This window comes from Bos grunniens, chromosome 13 (genome assembly GCF_055505025.1).
Source record: "Bos grunniens cultivar Pamir isolate PY7600 chromosome 13, Bosgru_T2T1.0, whole genome shotgun sequence".
In the NCBI taxonomy this organism is placed as follows: domain Eukaryota; kingdom Metazoa; phylum Chordata; class Mammalia; order Artiodactyla; family Bovidae; genus Bos; species Bos grunniens.
The window spans coordinates 15,820,222-15,838,135 of NC_141177.1; the positions used below are offsets into that span (position 1 = coordinate 15,820,222).

The window sequence follows — 17,914 nt, forward strand, 5'->3', positions numbered from 1 at the left end:
CTGTTGGTATAAGGCAACACAATTGCAACTGAATATAATAACTTATCAAAATATATAACGCACATACTTCTTGATTCAAGAATTCTACTTTTAAGAAGTTATCCTAATACATGTGAACAAAGATGTATATACAAGCATGCTCACTGCACTGTTGTTTGTAAGTACCAAAAGTCCAAACGGCCCATATGTTTATCAACAGGGGAATGATCACAGTTATGGAAAGACCCCACTAATGGAGGAATATGTAGCCGTTAAAAAGAACAAACGCCGACTTGTACTGATGTGCGATGGTCAGTGAGGTCTGCGATGGTAAGAAAGCAAAATGCACGACAGTGTGGTAATACACTACTATTCATGTTTTTAAAAAAGGGTAAATACACATATGCTTCTTTACATATGTGGGGGAAAAGCAAAATAAGGCACTGGTAACTGTACTGTCTCCAGGGAGGGGAAGAAAGTGGGGGGCAGGGAGCAGGCATATGAGGAACCCCTTTAACTTTGTGCAATATGCATGCATCACGTTATTTTTCATTTACTAGCTGGTGAAAACAAAAAGAATATGCTTTCATCTCTGCCTCTACAGCCAAGTGCACAATAAAGCACCTACACATTACTTCTGTATTTCAACTGGGCCTTCTGTTACCCATTCAGTGGGAGAAGAAATGCTATTTTGGCCACTGGAAAGTCACAGACAACTCCAAGATCCCATGTACTCAGCTTCAGAATGTACTTCTGTACCCACATTTGATAACAGACACACCCACTGATCTGTAAAGTCATGATGATATTCCATAAATTCCTGGTTTGAGGTAAAAATCTGCCAAATTCTCCTACTCTCATCACTGTTCAACTCATCTGACTCCACAGAAGACTGAGACACATGATGCTGCCTTATTGCTTAAATAAGGTATTGGGGTGTTTGGGGGTTCCAATTTAGCATTATTTAGGGTCTAAATAGGAGAAGGAAATGCCGGCCCACTCCAATATTCTTGCCTGGAGAATCCCAGGGATGGGGGAGCCTGGTGGGCTGCCGTCTATGGGGTCGCACAGAGTCGGACACGACTGAAGCAACTTAGCAGCAGCAGCAGGGTCTAAATATGTAATTCTCCAGTTTTAGTGTAAAAATCTTTTAGAATATTTTTATTATCGATTTAACAGATATTAAATAGATATTTAACTATTTGTTAAAAATGAAGATTCCTAGCTCTACCTTCAGGGTTTCTGATTCAGCAGGGCTAGGGTAAGTCCAGGAATTTGCCATTTCTGCAAACACCCAAAGGGGATTCTGCTGCAGGCAGTCTCATGACTCATCTCGATGCTTTCCTTTCAATTGCCTGGACTCTGCACTTTCTTTTGGGTTAGTTTTAGGCAAGGAAAGATTTGGGTTCTTTGCAACCATTTTGGTAACTGATATCTTGTCAATCCATCTGCTGAATGGATGAATGGATGAATGGGTGGGTGGTCAAAGACAACTTGAAAGACAATTCGAATACAGACAGAGACACACATGGCATTCTAGGGAAATAACATAAGAAGATGGAAATAAGCAAACTATATGAACTCTATTCAAGAGGTGCTAGAAAAAGCCCATGAAAGGCTCCAGGTTTGATTTGGAAATGAATTACTAATACGAGATGTAGTGAGGGGCTTCAACACAGAGTCAGTCTGGGCTTTACCTAGGAGGCAGTATGTGCTGTGTTGCAAGAAAACCCGGCAGTGGTATACCAGAGTGATTTAAGCGTGAAGAAACTGAAGGCACTAATTTACTTCATGTGCTAAATATGAAGCAATGCAAATGCATATTTGCACACAAAATGATGTGTGACATTCAAGAGAGAGATGACAAGATGATTTCCAGTTTAGAGACTGGGAAAATGATGGTACCACGAACAGGTACAGGCAGGGAAATCGAGGAGAGCTGGTGCAGAGGACCAGACTGAGCTTCAACGAGGTTTGAGTTTAATGGAATAAGAATACAAGCTTGCATTGCAGTGTCCAGGGCCCAGAGAAAATGACAGCCCACGGGAGGCAGCCAACTGGAATGTCACCTTGAAATGGCACTGGGGAAAGGGGGAATGAGCCTTAGATTTACTGCTGCTTTAGTTTCAACTTCTTTTTTTTTTTTTCTCATTAAACTTTTTTTAATGGGTCTCAAATTCTGTGACAGATTTTTGGTCAAGTTGTTTTCATTAAAAAGTACTGATTTTAAAAACTAATAACAAACTGCCACACACAAAACATATGGTCCACAAAAACATTCTCCTCAACTTCTATCTTTACTTTAAAGAAGTTTTAAGTTTTTTAAGTTTTAAGTTTTTAAGTTTTAATGGGGGTGTGGTGGTGAATGAGTTACTTTTATCGTTTTCGTCTCCTGTGCTGTACTAGGTCACTTTGGTCATGTCCACCTCTGTGCGACCTCATGGAGTGTAGCCTGCCAGGCTCCTCTGTCCATGGGATTCTCCGGGGCAAGGACACTGGAGTAGGTTGCCATTTCTTCCTCCAGGGGATCCTCCAGAACCAGGGATCAAAGCCGAGCCTCCTGCATTGCTGCGATTCTTTACCGGCTGAGCCACCAGGGAAGCCCTAGATTTATCTTTAACATCTTATGAGATTACAACTGTGCTTAAACTCTGCTTTGATTTTTATCAATAACTTACACCTCTCATCTTACCATTTTTAATTTGATCAATGTTACCATCCTTGTTTTTTTTTTTTTCCATCTGTTGTTTCATTTATTATATTTTACAAGTACAGCTGGTGGATGAAGAAGAGTCCAGAAAAGTAAATACTCAGTAAACAATAATTAACCTTGTACTTAAATGTGCATAACATGTCAGGTATTTTACTAAATAATGCTCCATGTAGATTATGGCATCTGGTCCTCATAACAATCCTATGAGGTAGGTCCAATATTACAGACAGGAAACAGAAGCTCAGGTGCTGAAGTAAGGTCACACAGCACACAAATGATGAAAACTGCCTTTGAACTCTGAAGTCTAGCTCAAGTCTAGACTCTTCATCACAGCTCCAACTGTGTCCCTCCATGCTGAACCTACAATCTTATCTTCTGAGGGTCAAACTGGTTTACATTCACATATGATGGTTGAGGTTAATCATCTATAGAAGAAACCCAGAGACTGTCAGTACAGGAGTGACTAAGATGTCTGGGGTCACAGAAAAGTCTGATGGAGGTGACTTGGCTACATTCAGAAGGCGGCTGCTTCATATCCATTTGGACAAAGAACGTATTAATAAAAGAGGAATTTTTAGCATAGTCTAGACAAAGAAACTCTCTAAGAGCAAGAACCTGACGGCTTTCACCCAACACTGTACAGGAGAAAAGACAGACACCAGTGCTGGTGGCCCCACCTACTTGAGTCGTTCGAGGGGCCTCATACGAGGCAGCGGGACTTCATCACCCTACATCAGGGGCTACAGGAAATAAATATCCTTCAACTGTATCTAAACCGCCTTTGGCTCTGAGCCCACTTTCTGATTATGGCTTGACTTTCCATGTGGACTTGGCAACAGGGAGAAAGTGTGCTCATGGACTGTATTCTCTGTACTGGAGAACCATGGCTAACTGTAAATGAATATACTCTGAATTCTAGTTTAACACTTTGGTTTCTGACAAGATGAGTGTAAGTGCATTTCATGAGACTAATAAAATCATGCATCTGGATGTGCACGTGGTATGTAATAACCACACCCAAATGCCATCACTCTCCCCGTGGGCGTTAACCTCTTCAACAGAAACCACCTGCTGCTGCTGCTGCTGCTGCTAAGTCGCTTCAGTCCTGTCCGACTCTGTGAGACCCCACAGACGGCAGCCCACCAGACTCTGCCATCCCTGGGATTCTCCAGGCAACAACACTGGAGTGGGTTGCTATTTCGTTCCCCAATGCATGAAAGTGAAAAGTGAAAGTGAAGTCACTCAGTCATGTCCGACTCTTCGAGACCCCCTGGACTGCAGTCCACCAGGCTCCTCCATCCGTGGGATTCTCCAGGCAACAGTACTGGAGTGGAGTGCCATTGCCTTCTCCGGAAAGAACCTGATATTTCTAATTAATCTTGTGTCAAAAAATATGCCTTAAAAAAGCTAAAATTGGCCATATGCCAGTAAGCTACTGAAAATGGATGCATGAAAGTTCACTGTGCTGTTTTCTCTACTTTTCTGTATGTTTGAACTTGTCCATAATTGAAAGCAAAGAGGGGAAAAAAAGAATGTCACTTCATTTCTTTCAGTTTTTCCAATATGCAAGATCTAATTGAAAAAAACCTTAAGGACTTTCCGGATTTATAAGATTAACACACACAAGTATTCTAAAGACACTCTTCAGATAGGCCATCTCTGAGCTCACTGCATTCTAAAGGATCATTAACAGTAAGGAACATTATTCACTTCAGTGCCAAGTATTAAGCTACTGCAGGCTGCTTCGGGCCGACGACTGAACATGCTTATTCAATGTACCTTGAACACTGGCAGCTTCTGCCTCTGCTGCTCTATAGAAAGGGCAGCATAAGGGTTGTAAACAACAGTTGTTGCCGAGTTTTCAGCTAGACTTTGTCTCTCTTCAGAGATGCTGACACCTGGCCCCTCTGTACCTGCAACAGAAATGTTTTTGGGTTTTGTTTTTTTTTCAGATTCTCTGATACAAGGAACAGGAAAATTGTGAGAAAATTACAAATTCAAAGATGAAGATATACAATGGAAGCCATGCGTTTTTATTTCAAACCACTAAGAGTAATTTCAGGAAAACATTTAGAAAGGTACCTATGAGACTACAGAAAAACATCACACTGGTGTCAAGAACAGAGGAGATGGCAGTCCCACTGGGCTGCAAATTGTTTACACACAACTGTAGGTGACGGAGGACAAGGTGTTGAGTTCTGGTCACCAGGCTGGGATTATTACCAAACTCTCAATAAAAGTGGTGGGAACCCACCAGGAATTAGCTGAAGCAAACGAAGAATCCTAACACCGTACAATGGCAGCAAGGTTCAGGGTCAAGGGGTACCAGGGACTCAAACACCGCCTGGCCTTTCTCCTTCTTTCTCTGCTCCTCTTAACAAGCTCCTTTCTGGGCTGGGTTCTCTACAGGAGCTGGAATCAAGGCTGCAGCCAATGCCAGAGCTCAGGCTCACAGTTCCTCCACCATTCACTCACTCATCCACAGAACAAAGATGACTGTGCCAGCGATACAGCAGTGAACACTACAGATGCAGGCCCCACCTCTGAGCAGCTGACTTGCTTCTCTTATTCTTCCTTCCAAAGGAAGAGGACTTAGAGCATGAAGTGGCGATGGAGAAAGACCCAGGGAGGGGGACCGGGAGTCCCAGGTGTGTGCTATTTGGAAGGTGGGGACGGCTTTCTTTCCCCCGGTTTAAGGCCATTGCCCTGCCCGATCCAGTCAACCATGGCCCTGGAATGGGCTACAACAATTGGCAGCTTCTATTTGAGTCACAGAACTGAAGTGGTTGGGAAGGAAGTGCTGGTCTACTATGCTGAGCAGATTAGACACCAGATACCCACAGTGGCTTCTTCTTTTTTTAATTATTTACTTGGCTGTGCTGGGTCTTAGTTGCAGCATGCAGGATCTTTAACTGCAGCGTGTAGGACCTAGTTCCTTAACCAGAGATTGAACCTGGGCTCCCCTGCATTGGGAGCAGGCATCTTGGCCACTGGACCACCCAGCAAGTCCTACCACAGTGGCTTCTTGGTAAGAACAGTAACAAACTGGGACTCAGGGAGGAAAAGAATAGGGAAGCCACATCCTGCCTGTTTGAAAAACTGTTTGAGGTCCTATGGATTTTTAGCCTGAAAAGGAAAATGCCTTAGGAGTAACATGGGTTCCATTTTTATGATCAGCCTCTGTAGTCTGTCACACCAAATTGTTCGTGCATCCCAAGACAGAACTCAAGAGTTGTAAGTAAATGGTACAGGGTTCAGAATTCAACTCAACATAAGAAAGGTATCTCTAAAAATAAGACTTGTTCAGCACAAGAGACTGTCGCCTTTGGGAATTAATAAAAACCCTCCCTAGAAGTTCACAGCCCTCTGTGAGGGGTGCTTCAAGAATAATTACCCAATACTATCATCACCCAGGTTTTCTGAATGCATAATCCATGATGCTATGTAAAAGTGCAAAGGTTTTGTGATCAGAATACTTAGCCCAGTGATTTACTTTTACATTTTTTGAAGGGTCCCAAACCCCCCTGACAATCTAATAGAGCCTATGAACTCCATCTCCTGAAAAATACACCAGGGATAATTTATGAGAACACAAAAACGCTGGAGGTCCAGAGACCACCCCCAGAGCTAAGTTCAGAATCACCGCTGTAGCTCTCTGATCCCTTTTCCATTCGTTTCTAGGAACATAGTTGTATTCCGGAGGTCCAAGACCGTCAAAAATCAGGTAAGTGGGGCACTACTATATTGTTTTTGCCAAAATGTTGACCTTCCTTTCAACAAGATAAAAGAACAGGACTTGGAACAAAGCCTGCACTCAAAGAGGCACATTTCCTTTCCTTTCTCCCTTTCTTATCACTACATCGGATTAATTCCTTGTGATCTTCACTCAAGAAAACTAGAGCAAAGAAATAGCTTATCTTCATCAGCTCTGCTTTTATCCTGAATTATCTTCTTTTCAACACATTTTAAACCTTTATAGCATGCTTAGAATCTTTTAACATTGCTCCTACGTCTCACCTCCTCCCACTCCAAGATTTAATCCACCCAGGTGTCTTCCTGACTACCCCAACCCTCCTGTCTCTAACCTACAGCCAAGTTCACCTCGGTACATGCGGTTATGAGGTCTTTTACAAGAACAGGTGCTGTCAATCAATGAGGAGCATGTCTCCTCCATACAAAAGACTCCATTCAGCCAAACTAGGACTGCTTCCTGGCTGTCTATACATCCCATGGTCCATTCTGGCTGCCTAGGGTTTGTTTTTCCCTTGGGAATATTCTCAGTGCTTAAATGAGTAACAAGTTTGTAATTCTTATAAATTATAAAGGCCTTCACCTCTCCATCTATAAAATAAGTTGATAACAGCACACCCCCTCCCCCTCTTCAGCATTCCTTCTAACCCAGTTTTTCAGTTTAAGTGGTGATCCATCAATGGGTTATAAAACTCATGAACTTCTTTAATATGCTATGCGACTCAATTATTTTGGTGTTTGGGATACTGCTGAGGCGCCATCCCACTCTGCCTTTGTTCATGCTAAACTAGAAATCAAACAGAAGTATCAGAGTGCATTCCAAAAAGCACTGTTGTTTTTGTGCAACTCTCTTCAATTGTGTGTGTGTGCACACACACGTGCGTGCGTGCTGGATCACAGCACATTTCTTGCTGTGTATCAGATCAAAAACTCTTCAAAGCTGTTGCTATAAAGTGTTTGCCAGACACGTGGTCAAACACTGATTTATCACTAAATATCTGTTGAATGAAGGAAGGAAAATGGCCAGGCCCTTCTGATTCACTTGGACTAACACGTCAAATTTTTTTTTCCCTACACAAAACTCAGGCAGCTCCTACAAAGATCTTAAGGCAGAGATCACAAAATGGTAAAGATCACAAACTATGAGGTCCCCAAACATGCCTTCGTTAAAATGTTTGAAATCATTAGTTTAAAACATGTAAAAACTTACCATTCTAATCTGGGTGTTGAGGCCATGTGACAACCTTTGGGTGGAACCACCCAGAGCTTCCTGCTTTAGACAGGATATTGTATGCCTCGGGCTAATTGACACAGTACACACTCCAGTTTGCCACAGTTCCTTCCTCTCCTTACTGCTTCCACCCGGCTGCTGCACTCATTTAGATTGTCCAACAGGCCCCTGTAGCTACCTGAGCTTGTGACTCCCAGCCTGTAGGACACATGTTCCTCTACCCTTATACCCAGTCTCAGTCACTTCCCTGACCTTCCCTGTGTATTTCTCGTATCCTGTTTTCACACCTTCAACTTCAGTTTCCTCATCTGTAAAATGGAGTAATACCTCCATCACAAGACATCGTGACCACTTAATAAGATGACGTAAGTAAAAGTGACTAGCACAAAGTGTCCAGTAAGTGTCATCAAATTCATTACAGTTAATGACAAAACAGTTTACCTGGACCAGTGGTTCCCAAACTTTAATGCATACTGGAATCACCTGGAGATCTTTTAAAAAATACTGATGCTTGGTTCTGAGCCCCTCTAGACTTCTCATTTCGGAGAAGGCAATGGCACCCCACTCCAGTACTCTTGCCTGGAAAATCCCATGGATGGAGGAGCCTGGTGGGCTCCCGGGTCGCTAAGACTCGGACAAGACTGAGCGACTTCACTTTCACTTTTCACTTTCCTGCATTGGAGAAGGCAATGGCAACCCACTCCAGTGTTCTTGCCTGGAGAATCCCAGGGACGGGGGAGCCTCGTGGGCTGCCGTCTATGGGGTCGCACAGAGTCGGACACGACTGAAGCGACTTAGCAGCAGCAGTAGCAGACTTCTCATTTATCACCATGGAGTAAAACTGAATAGCAGGAGTTTTTAAAAGCTTCCCAAGTGATTCAACTACACAGCAAAATTTGAGAACCACTTACCTAGACAGTCACCGAACCCAGAAATCTGAGTCATTACTGACCTCACCTTCCTCTGTATCTGCCTCTAAAACGTCTCTCCAATTAGGTCCCTCCCTACTGCTCACACGCCAGAATCGAGGGTTTCAATATCCCTCCTCGGTTTTAGCAGCATCTTCTCTTAAGGGTGTCCTTGACCTTAATTTCCTCCCCTAAGCATTTGCACACTAATGCCAGTTATCTTCCAAGAATAAACTAGATCATGTTATCTCCCGCTTAAAAACAGTGAAATCTGAATTCTTACATGAAGACTTCTCACGATGACGCCCCTACCTACCTTTCTGGCTTCATGTTCTGCCACGATCCACGCTGTGTTGGTGTTGTTGTTTAGTTCGTTGTTGTTTAGTTCCTAAGTTGTATCTAACTCTTCTGTGACCCCATGGACTGCAGTCTGCCAGGCTCATCTGCCCATGGGATTTTCCAGGCAAGAACACTGGAATGGGTAGTCATCTCCTTCTCCAGGGGATCTTTGATCAAATGAATCTGTGTTTCCTATGTTGGCAGGCGGATTCTTTACCACTGAGCTACCTGGGAAGCCCCGCCCCAAAACATATCCTACCACTAAGCATCCCCATGCTACTCAACTACTTTGGTGTTTTGGACACTGCTAAGGCACCATCCCACTCTGCCTTTGTTAGTGCTACACGCTTTAGAGTTCCATTCTCCTACCTCTCCATGGCACAAAGCCTTATTTGTGCTTCAGCGTTCATCTGAAAAAATATCACTATCTTGATGAATGATATCTTATCCACACATTTAACCTCTCCCTCTCATCTATCTGTGTGTGCGCTTACTCGTTCAGCCAACTCTGTGTGACCCATGGACTGGAGCCTGCCAGGCCCCTCTGACAACTGAATTCTCCATGCAAGAATACCCAAGTGAGCAGCCATTCCCTTCTCCAAGGGATCTTCCCAACCCAGGGACTGAACCCAATTCTCCTGCATTTTACTGTCTGAGCCACCAGGGAAGCCCTCCTCTCTCCAATACTTCCATGAATTATAATAGTTAAATATGTATCTAGGGCTAAGAGCTTGACATGTATTCTCATTTAATCCTCAAAACAATCCTCTGGGTAGGTGCTTTGCCCAATTTACAGATAGAGTAAGTGTGATTTTCCCAAATCACCAAGTTAGAAAATGGCAGTCAGGATAGTCTCGACAGTCTGATCCTAGCAGAGCTCCTCTTCCTTACCACTCCCTTTTTCTGTCTCACTTTAAAATCTCTTAAAGAGGATATCCAACTTCGTATTACAATTGAGAGAGAGAAAGCATAAATCTTGAGAGCAGAGCCTTGGTCTAGAGATATTTGTCTCCTGACCACAAGGCTAGGTGTTCAGTAAGTACAGTGAAAGAGCGAAACAATGGAGGAGAACTCTGGGAGTAATCCCATGTTCTTTAACCAAAAGAGTATCCTGGCCTGATTTTCAACAATTTATTCAGACCTTTATTGTACTTAACACTCTGACCTGTTATTAAAGGCTCAAAGAGATAAAACAGAGAGTATCCTAACTGGATACTCACTACCTAACTGGACTTTAGTTTTGGCTGCAAATAAAACTCAGGATGTGGCTGAGGACTTGAAATGCTGAATCATAAAATCATAAAACTCGTTAAGTGACAAACTACAGATTTTAAAAAAGAATTAACACATCCCTTGCTTGGGTTTTCTTCCGCATCACTGATACGCATGGTCAGAATTTCAGGGACTCGCTCTAAAATACCCTTGAAAACCTTCCCCTATATTACCCTTCTCTGTCTTATTTCATTTTTGCTGCAATATACTTTACACATCTAGACCTACAGAGGTTCAAGTGGTGGACAAAAGTAAGTTGGCAACGATTAAGAAACTTTTGTTTTCCACAAGAAACTGATGGAAGGGGAGGGAGGGTCTGGTACATAAACATTCAACAAAATCTTGATTAATGAGTAAATTCAAACAAAACAAGCAAACCATTTGGCGGCTGAGACTGTGTTAGCCTGCAAGACGGGAAGTGGGTGACAGCCAACGCGGAGAGTGTTCACTTCTGGCAGACACGCGGGGTGGACAAAAATTACCCTAAAACATACTAAGATGCTTTCCCTTTTAACGAGCACTTACTCTACATGAAACAACGCGCGCACGTTCTCCTTACTCTAGCCCATACGATAGGTGTTATTATTCCTCCCATTTCACATATGAGAAGTCTAAGGCTAAGAAGGAACTTGTTCAGAGGAACTCTACTACTCTATGGCAGAACTTAGAATTCTAATCCAGGCAGTCTGATTTCCTAACCTGAACTCCTAAACCCAGGGCAGCACCACCTGTCCAGTCCCAGCGTAGCCCCAGGGCGGTAAAAGGACACGCGTGGGCGCTTCAGCTTTTCCCCATCTCACGGGTTGGGCAAGACCGGCACCAGGAAACGAGGAAAACGAGGCCCGGGGAGGCTGAGACTGTAACGAGGTCACACAGAATTTCTGCCCAGGCCGGGGGCGGATCCCTGAATCCCTCGGGACCACTGTGCACGCCTAAGCTTCCGAGGCCACCAGCGCGGCAGTGGCCAACCCGCCGAGGTCAGGGCTGCAAGCAGGTCCTCAGGCCCCAGCAGGCTGGCCGTGGGGCCAAGACTGAAGTCGGGCCGCCGCATCTGCCCAGCGTTCCACCAAGGGCCTTACCGGGTCGCCAGAACTTCACCGGTCCCACGGGCGCTGCCATGCTGGGGTGAAAGGTCACAAGGAAGGCTCCACCCCTCCGCCGCGCACCAGCCCCCAAAGGGGCTGGGGGGCGTGGCCCGCGAGGAGCTTGGATCTAGGAGGTTCCGCGGTGTTACGGCTACGCCCCCGTAACCACCCCCCCTCGAGCCACGTGATCTGCGTTTCAGCCCCGCTCCGGACCCATGTGATCGGTTCCGCCATATTGGAGGGAGGGCGCGCCTCTCTTCCTCTTTAGGGTAGCGGACCTGGGTTCTGAGTGGCCTTAGGAGTTTGGGGTGACCCGGAGGGCGGCAGCACGCTACTGGAAGGTTGAGCTTGGCAAGAGACCGCTGGTCCAAGAGTTTGTCGCCGCCTGCGGTACGCGGTGGGCAAGGAAGCAGTGCATCCCAAATTAACATTACGTTGTAAGCTGTCACGGGTGTATGATTTCTTTTAGTCTCCTCCACATTTTCCGATTGGAGGATAATAGTAACTACCTAGTGGATTTTGTGGTTCAGTAAATATTGGGCGCCTATCGTGCGGCCAGGCAGTGCAGTTTTGGTCTCTTTCATGAGTTTCTGTCCCAGAGTGGAGAGGCGAGGGTGTCCTGGGAGTAAATGAGTAAATGCACGATAAGCAGTGGTGTTTGGGGTCTTCCCTGGTGGTCCAGTGGCTAGGACTTGGCATTCTCAATGCAGGGTGCCTGGGTTGCATCCCTGGTCCGGGAACTAGGTCCTGCATGCCGCAACTAAGACGGGGCAGCCAAACTAAAAACAAAACCAAAAAAAGTTGATAATTAGCAGTAAATAAAAACGATGGAAACCAGTATGGAAGTCTCCAGAGACCCTGAGAGTAACTCTGAGAAGGGAGAATCGATTGAAACAAGAAAATTAGAAATGGGTAGATCTGTTAGGACATCGACCCAGTGTTTCCTCCAGTCTCACGACCCATGTTTTAAATGCTGACCCCCAATCCAATCCCGAATCAGAATATCTAGGGGTGTGTCCTAAAAAACTGCATTGGAAACATGCTACAGAAAATTCCAGTAACCTACTTGAGAAAGATTCCACTAGCTGATACACTGGAGTAGAGGAAATGATTAATGGGTAGGCAACTAACTGGAAGGAAGTGAGAGGGTTCAGAATCTGTGTATTTTAGAGCTGTGAAGCAAATTCTCATTCCTGGAGAGAAATGGTAGTCGTGGAAAGATCAAAGGCTTTGGAGACAAGTCGAATTTGGAATCCTCACTTTGCCTTTCCTAGCTGTCATTTAATCTTAGTTGTAAGATGAAGTTTAAAAAGTTTTTATTAAATGTGAGAACATGTAAGGTAGGCTGCAACATAGGATATCCAATCAAAGTTTGCTGTCAATAGCTCATAGAGCAAATTCACCACGGGAAAAATTAGAACTCACACATACACACACTCATTTTCCAACTATTCTCTTTATTTCTGTAAGGAAAACAGGGTTCCTTACATGATCATCTCTGCCTAAAATTCTCCACTGATCCTTTAAAATATCCTTATGTCAGCTGTAAGGCTTCTCTAAATTCACAACTTCAGTATTCTCCTCCTGCAGACTCAGAACCTGTGTGCTGCTTCTGTGATTTAACACTCATTTAGTTAAACTATAATCTGTCCCCACTGTTTCACTGGAAGCATCTGAGAACATGCATCATATTATTACAACTCAAAGCAAAGTGCCCACTGAGTGATATATATGTGAACACCATGCTTTATAGTTTTAATTCTTAATGACATTGACCCTTCTTTATTTTTGTCTAATTTTCAATAAGGGCCCAAGTATACAAAACGGGGTTTATATTAACACATAAGTACAAGGGTAAATTAAATAAATGCCACTTATTATTATTTCTATGTATTTATTTATTTTGGTCACACTGTGTACCATCTGGGATCTTAATTTCAATCATGGAACAAACCCATGCCCCGTGCATTGGAGGCTTGGAGTCTTAACCATTACCAGTGAAGTCCCTGATTTCTATATTCTATAAACTACCATTTATATGATGAAGACTTCCTGTTTACAGAGAGAGTGTAATGGCCATGTGCAAATTACCAGATCATAATCTTAAAGCTAGAGGAGACTTTAATCATCTAAATTCTTTATTTTATAGAAAGAAACAAAAACAGCCTATGGAAGTTGAAAGGACTTGGTCAGAATAAATGGGCTAATTTAGTATCAGAATTGAAACTAGACTTTAGGCTTTCTAATTCCCAGGTCAGTGGTTTTTCAACCACATGGACCATTTAAAACCATTAGAGTTTAGCTCTCCTTGATGAGAATTAGTTCATCTGCCTCAGAAAGTTCTCTTAGCCCAACTGTCTCTAATGGGTCATTTTGCTTTCAAAGACTTCTACTACAGAAAGCATCTAAATAATACCCTAGATGTTGATGAGTGGTTTTATTGCCACAAACTAGGAATGGTCTCCATGGACTATCTTATCTTTCCTAATTAACTATTTCAGATAGAATGGTCTAAAATAACTACTAATTAAAATCCGTTGTTTCTTGAGATGGCATCTAGTATTTAGCTCATTGCCAACAATCACATGAAAGTTTGATCACTGTTACATTGTACAACTTCCAAATGATAGATTTTCCACAGATAGTCCTCAAAATGTTCCATAGGTATTTTATAGAAGTTTTTCTCTGCCTCTGATGGTTAACTGGTACTTCCTGCTTTGAAATATAGCCCATCTGTCTTGGCCATGTTTAGGAGGCATAGGATTTGGAGTTTTCATCATTGTACCAGTAAAGTCTTTTATGTTACAAGTAATAGGAAACCCAATTCATTTTTATTAGGCAAAAATAGCTCGCATAATCTAAAAAGTCCAAGTAATTCTGACTTGCGACACAGCTGCATTGAGGCACTTAGGACATAATCAAGACTTGCTTCTGATCGTAACATTGTGCCTCCTGCTGACCCAGGTGTCACATGGTAACTAGATGGTCAACTCATGTCACATCCTCTTAGCATCAAGCCTTTTTCCAAAAATTCCTGGCAAAAGCATCTAGCTGGGCACATATCCATCCCTGAATCAACCACTAGGGCAAGGAAATACGGCATACTGACTGGCTTAAACCTGGTCATACACTCCCCAGGTGTGCTCAGCTTTACCTGAACCGCATGGACTGAGAACTGGAAACGAATGGTCCCTCAGAGGGTCTTCTGAGAATGAGATTATCAGAGGTGGAATGAAGGCAGCAAAAACAATAAGTAGCCTCCCATGTGTTCATGAACTATACTAGAACTCCTGGCTTCCTAAGAAAATCCTAGCTGCCCTTGGGTCTCCTTCAGGAAGCCAGATCAGTTATCCCCCAGCTTGAAAAGAGACAGTTCTTTGCTGAATTGCCTTTTCTGAATTGTACTATAATGGGGGTTTTCCACTGACTTTAAGGTATAGCCCTCTTGGACTTGTATAATATATATATATATATATATATATATATACACACACACACACACACACGTATATATATACTTGTATATATAAACCTATCTGTTCACTTGCATACAAATGATCAGGTTCATACAGGTGTTAGCATAAACAAGTGTTTACTCAGCTCCAGGAATCTGGGTAGAGGTGTGGAGAATCCACCAGGAGAGACTCAGCTAAATACTAGGAGAGTCTCTACCATGTAGGCCTGAAGAATTTTGCGCATCTATGGAACAGGGTGAACTGGGGAGGCCAGGGTCTGCCAGGTGCTTTCTAAGATGACAGTATGCTTTATCAGAGAGTGAAAGGCCGGGTTCAGGGGCATAAACTGGACCTCTGCCAGGCAAATTGGGATGTATTTCCAGGTGCAAGGCATCAGGAACCTAGAATCACAGTGCCTCTGTGGACATACTCACATAAGGTATGTATTCCACACTCACAGAATATGTATGAATGTTCAACTGCTTTCTAGCTGTAGACAAACACCTTGTGGAGTCAGTGTTTGGGCACACCCCAGAACATCTGTCGTCGTGTTTATTATCAGAATACTTCACAGTACCACTTTTATAAAAGGATTCTTCTAAGACATTCTCACCTGATCTTAGTGCCAAGAATTGTTCTTCCTGTACCTGGAGTTAATTTTGGGTGCTGGATCTGACCAGGCTTCTCTTTTCTGCCTCGGCTACTGAGAAGCTTAAAGTGTGTGCTCTGCCCACAGTGTGTCAGTCAGGGTGGCGTGTACTGACAGTGTCCTGCCTAACTCCCCACCCTCTGGTTTCTCTCATGTAACTTCTCACTTATGTGATTCTTGTACGTTAGGTTTTCTTGTCAGCTGCTTGGAATCCTGTAAGAAGATAGATACTCCCCAACCCAACTGCCCAGAGAAGTCGCGTGGCCATCTCTTCAGTTGACTCCTTCAGTTTTTCAAGAAAGTGCCAACCCTGCCATCTGATTGGGTTGACCTTGAAACTGTACAGCTAATTCAAACAGCTCATCAGGGAGAAAATAATGAGACAGCAGAGTCTGAACACTATTTGATATTGGGAAATTGTTATGAAACATTTAGGTGTGATCAAGGTATTGTGTTTATGCTTTTTTTTTAATCTTTCAGATATACACTAAAATATTTACTGCCAAGTTGTAATGGCTAAGTCTGACATTAAACAGATAAAGAAGTATAACTCTCCCAGGAAGGGACATTTTATTTTTTTCTTATGTAGGAGAAATATACTACTACTCAACCTCTACTGGAAGGTTGGCAGCCCTGAGAACTCCTTTTTTAATGTAGCATGTTATGGACGTATTCCTGCTTCCAAAGGAATGAGAAGCAGACATTTCCACATGCGAGCCAACACATATTTTTGAACCAAACAGTCTGCCATACTCACCCTCCCATTCCCTGGAATTGGGGTCAACAAATCAACATTTTGAACAAGGACCCCAGATGACTGCTGTAAGTGGTCCTTAGATCTCCCCCTCAGAAAACTCAAGCACCATGATAGCTTTGCTTCCTCTTACAGTCCTGGCTATTTTCTTAGGATTCCATATACCTCTTGTTCTTCTTTAACAAATATTTATTTGGCTGTGTCTGTTCTTAGTTGCAGCACACAGGATCTTTGATCTTTGTTGCAACATGCGGGATCTTTAGTTCCGGCATGAAGACTCTTACTTGTGGCATGTGGGATCTAGTTCCCTGACTAGGGATCTAACCCAGGTCCCCTGCATTGGGAGTGGAGTCATAGCCACTGGACCACCAGGGAAGTCCCTCTTGTTCTTATTTCTAATCGCTAGCATTGCTTTCAGAAAATAATGGTTTTTGCATCCTATTCCACACCAAAAAAGGGGGCTCTGAAGTCATTAGTATGTGATGAGCCATATACCTGCCCTCCTCTGAGAAAGTCACGGTGATAAATATCTCATTCCAAAGTCTCAGTAGTCCTGCAACAAAGAATTGTTTAAATTTATCTGATCCATTTGCCAAAGTGAACACAGATCCTGTTTTATGAATGCCTATTAATAGCTCTGTAGAACACACTGAGTTGAAATTTCAAACATACCTGCATTTGTGAATGAGCTTAAGTTTTAATGTTTTCAATTCACCATGGCATTAACTGCCATTTCTCAAGGTACATCTGGGAATTTCCTGGCAGTCCAGTGGTTAGGAATGCCATGCTTTTACTGCTGAGGGCACTGGTTCAATCCCTAGTCAGGGAACTAAGATCCTACAAGCTGTGCAGTGTGGCCAAAAAAAATTTTTTTTTAATTCAGTTCCGTTCAGTCGCTCAGTCGTGTGACTGAGCACCACAGCACACCAGGCCTCCCTGTCCATCACCAACTCCCGGAGTCCACCCAAACCCATGTCCATTGAGTCAGTGATGCCATCCAACCATCTCATCCTCTGTCGTCCCCTTCTCCTGCCCTCAATCTTTCCCAGCATCAGGGTCTTTTCAGATGAGTCAGCTCTTCGTATCAGGTGGCCAAAGTATTAGAGTTTCAACATCAGTCCTTCCAATGAACACCCAGGACTGATCTCCTTTAGGATGGACTGGTTGGATCTCCCTGCAGTCCAAGGGACTCTCAAAAGTCTTCTCCAACACCACAGTTCAAAAGCATCAATTCTTCTGTGCTCAGCTTTCTTTATAGTCCAACTCTCACATCCATACATGTTTTAATTAACAACAAAAAAAGGTACCCCAATGCCTCTCTACTCCATGTAGAGAAATAGTCACATTTCAAAGCACTGAACTCAGAATCTGAAAACCTGTGTTTAAATGCTTGTCACCATTTACCAATCATGTGACTCTGAATATGCTACTTAATCTGAACTTCAGTTCCTCCACCTGAAAATTGGGAGTAAGAGCTGTTCAACCGCTCCTCTGATGAGAGGGTCACAGATAGCACATAGGAAATTATCTAAGTCTGGAAATAATTTCAAATAACAATATATGTTTATCTGAGGCTTGGGCCAGAGTTGTTTGCAAACAGACAGGAACCAGTTGTCTGGTCTGCTTTCCAGTTGAGATTATGGCACTAACCCAGTAAATAACCTGCTGACCAGAAAGGAGTCCTAGTACATACGTGAAAACCTGCAGGCCTGCTCAGATACGGTTGCATCAGCCTGTGGCTTAGTGGCAGACAGCACCCTCCACTACCACAGATCTCTT

General features: G+C 43.4%; 1 protein-coding gene and 1 non-coding gene across 9 annotated transcripts in view; both read right to left on the minus strand.

Annotated features, from left to right (window-relative positions):
* The window catches only part of DHX35 (DEAH-box helicase 35), a 69,824-nt gene extending 58,505 nt beyond the window's left edge, over positions 1–11,319 (minus strand). For 4 of the 8 annotated variants that reach the window (XR_015139045.1, XR_015139047.1, XR_015139046.1 and 1 more), the window contains exons 1-2: positions 11,272–11,319; positions 4,472–4,605 (exon numbers count right to left, since the gene is read on the minus strand). Coding sequence is in view for 1 of the 8 variants with exons in the window: in XM_086331845.1 (XP_086187971.1) it covers positions 4,472–4,605; positions 11,272–11,311 (174 nt within the window). In the remaining 7 variants the exon portion in view is untranslated. Of the gene's footprint in view, positions 1–4,471; positions 4,606–8,897; positions 9,113–11,271 lie in introns of all 8 variants that reach the window. The other 4 variants (XM_086331847.1, XM_086331846.1, XM_086331850.1 and 1 more) reach the window with 4 other exon arrangements.
* Positions 11,320–15,962: 4,643 nt separating this feature from the next.
* LOC147360247 (small nucleolar RNA U109) lies at positions 15,963–16,097 on the minus strand. Its single transcript, XR_015140115.1, has one exon. It is a non-coding gene; the product is annotated as a small nucleolar RNA U109 (small nucleolar RNA).
* Positions 16,098–17,914: the final 1,817 nt, after the last annotated feature.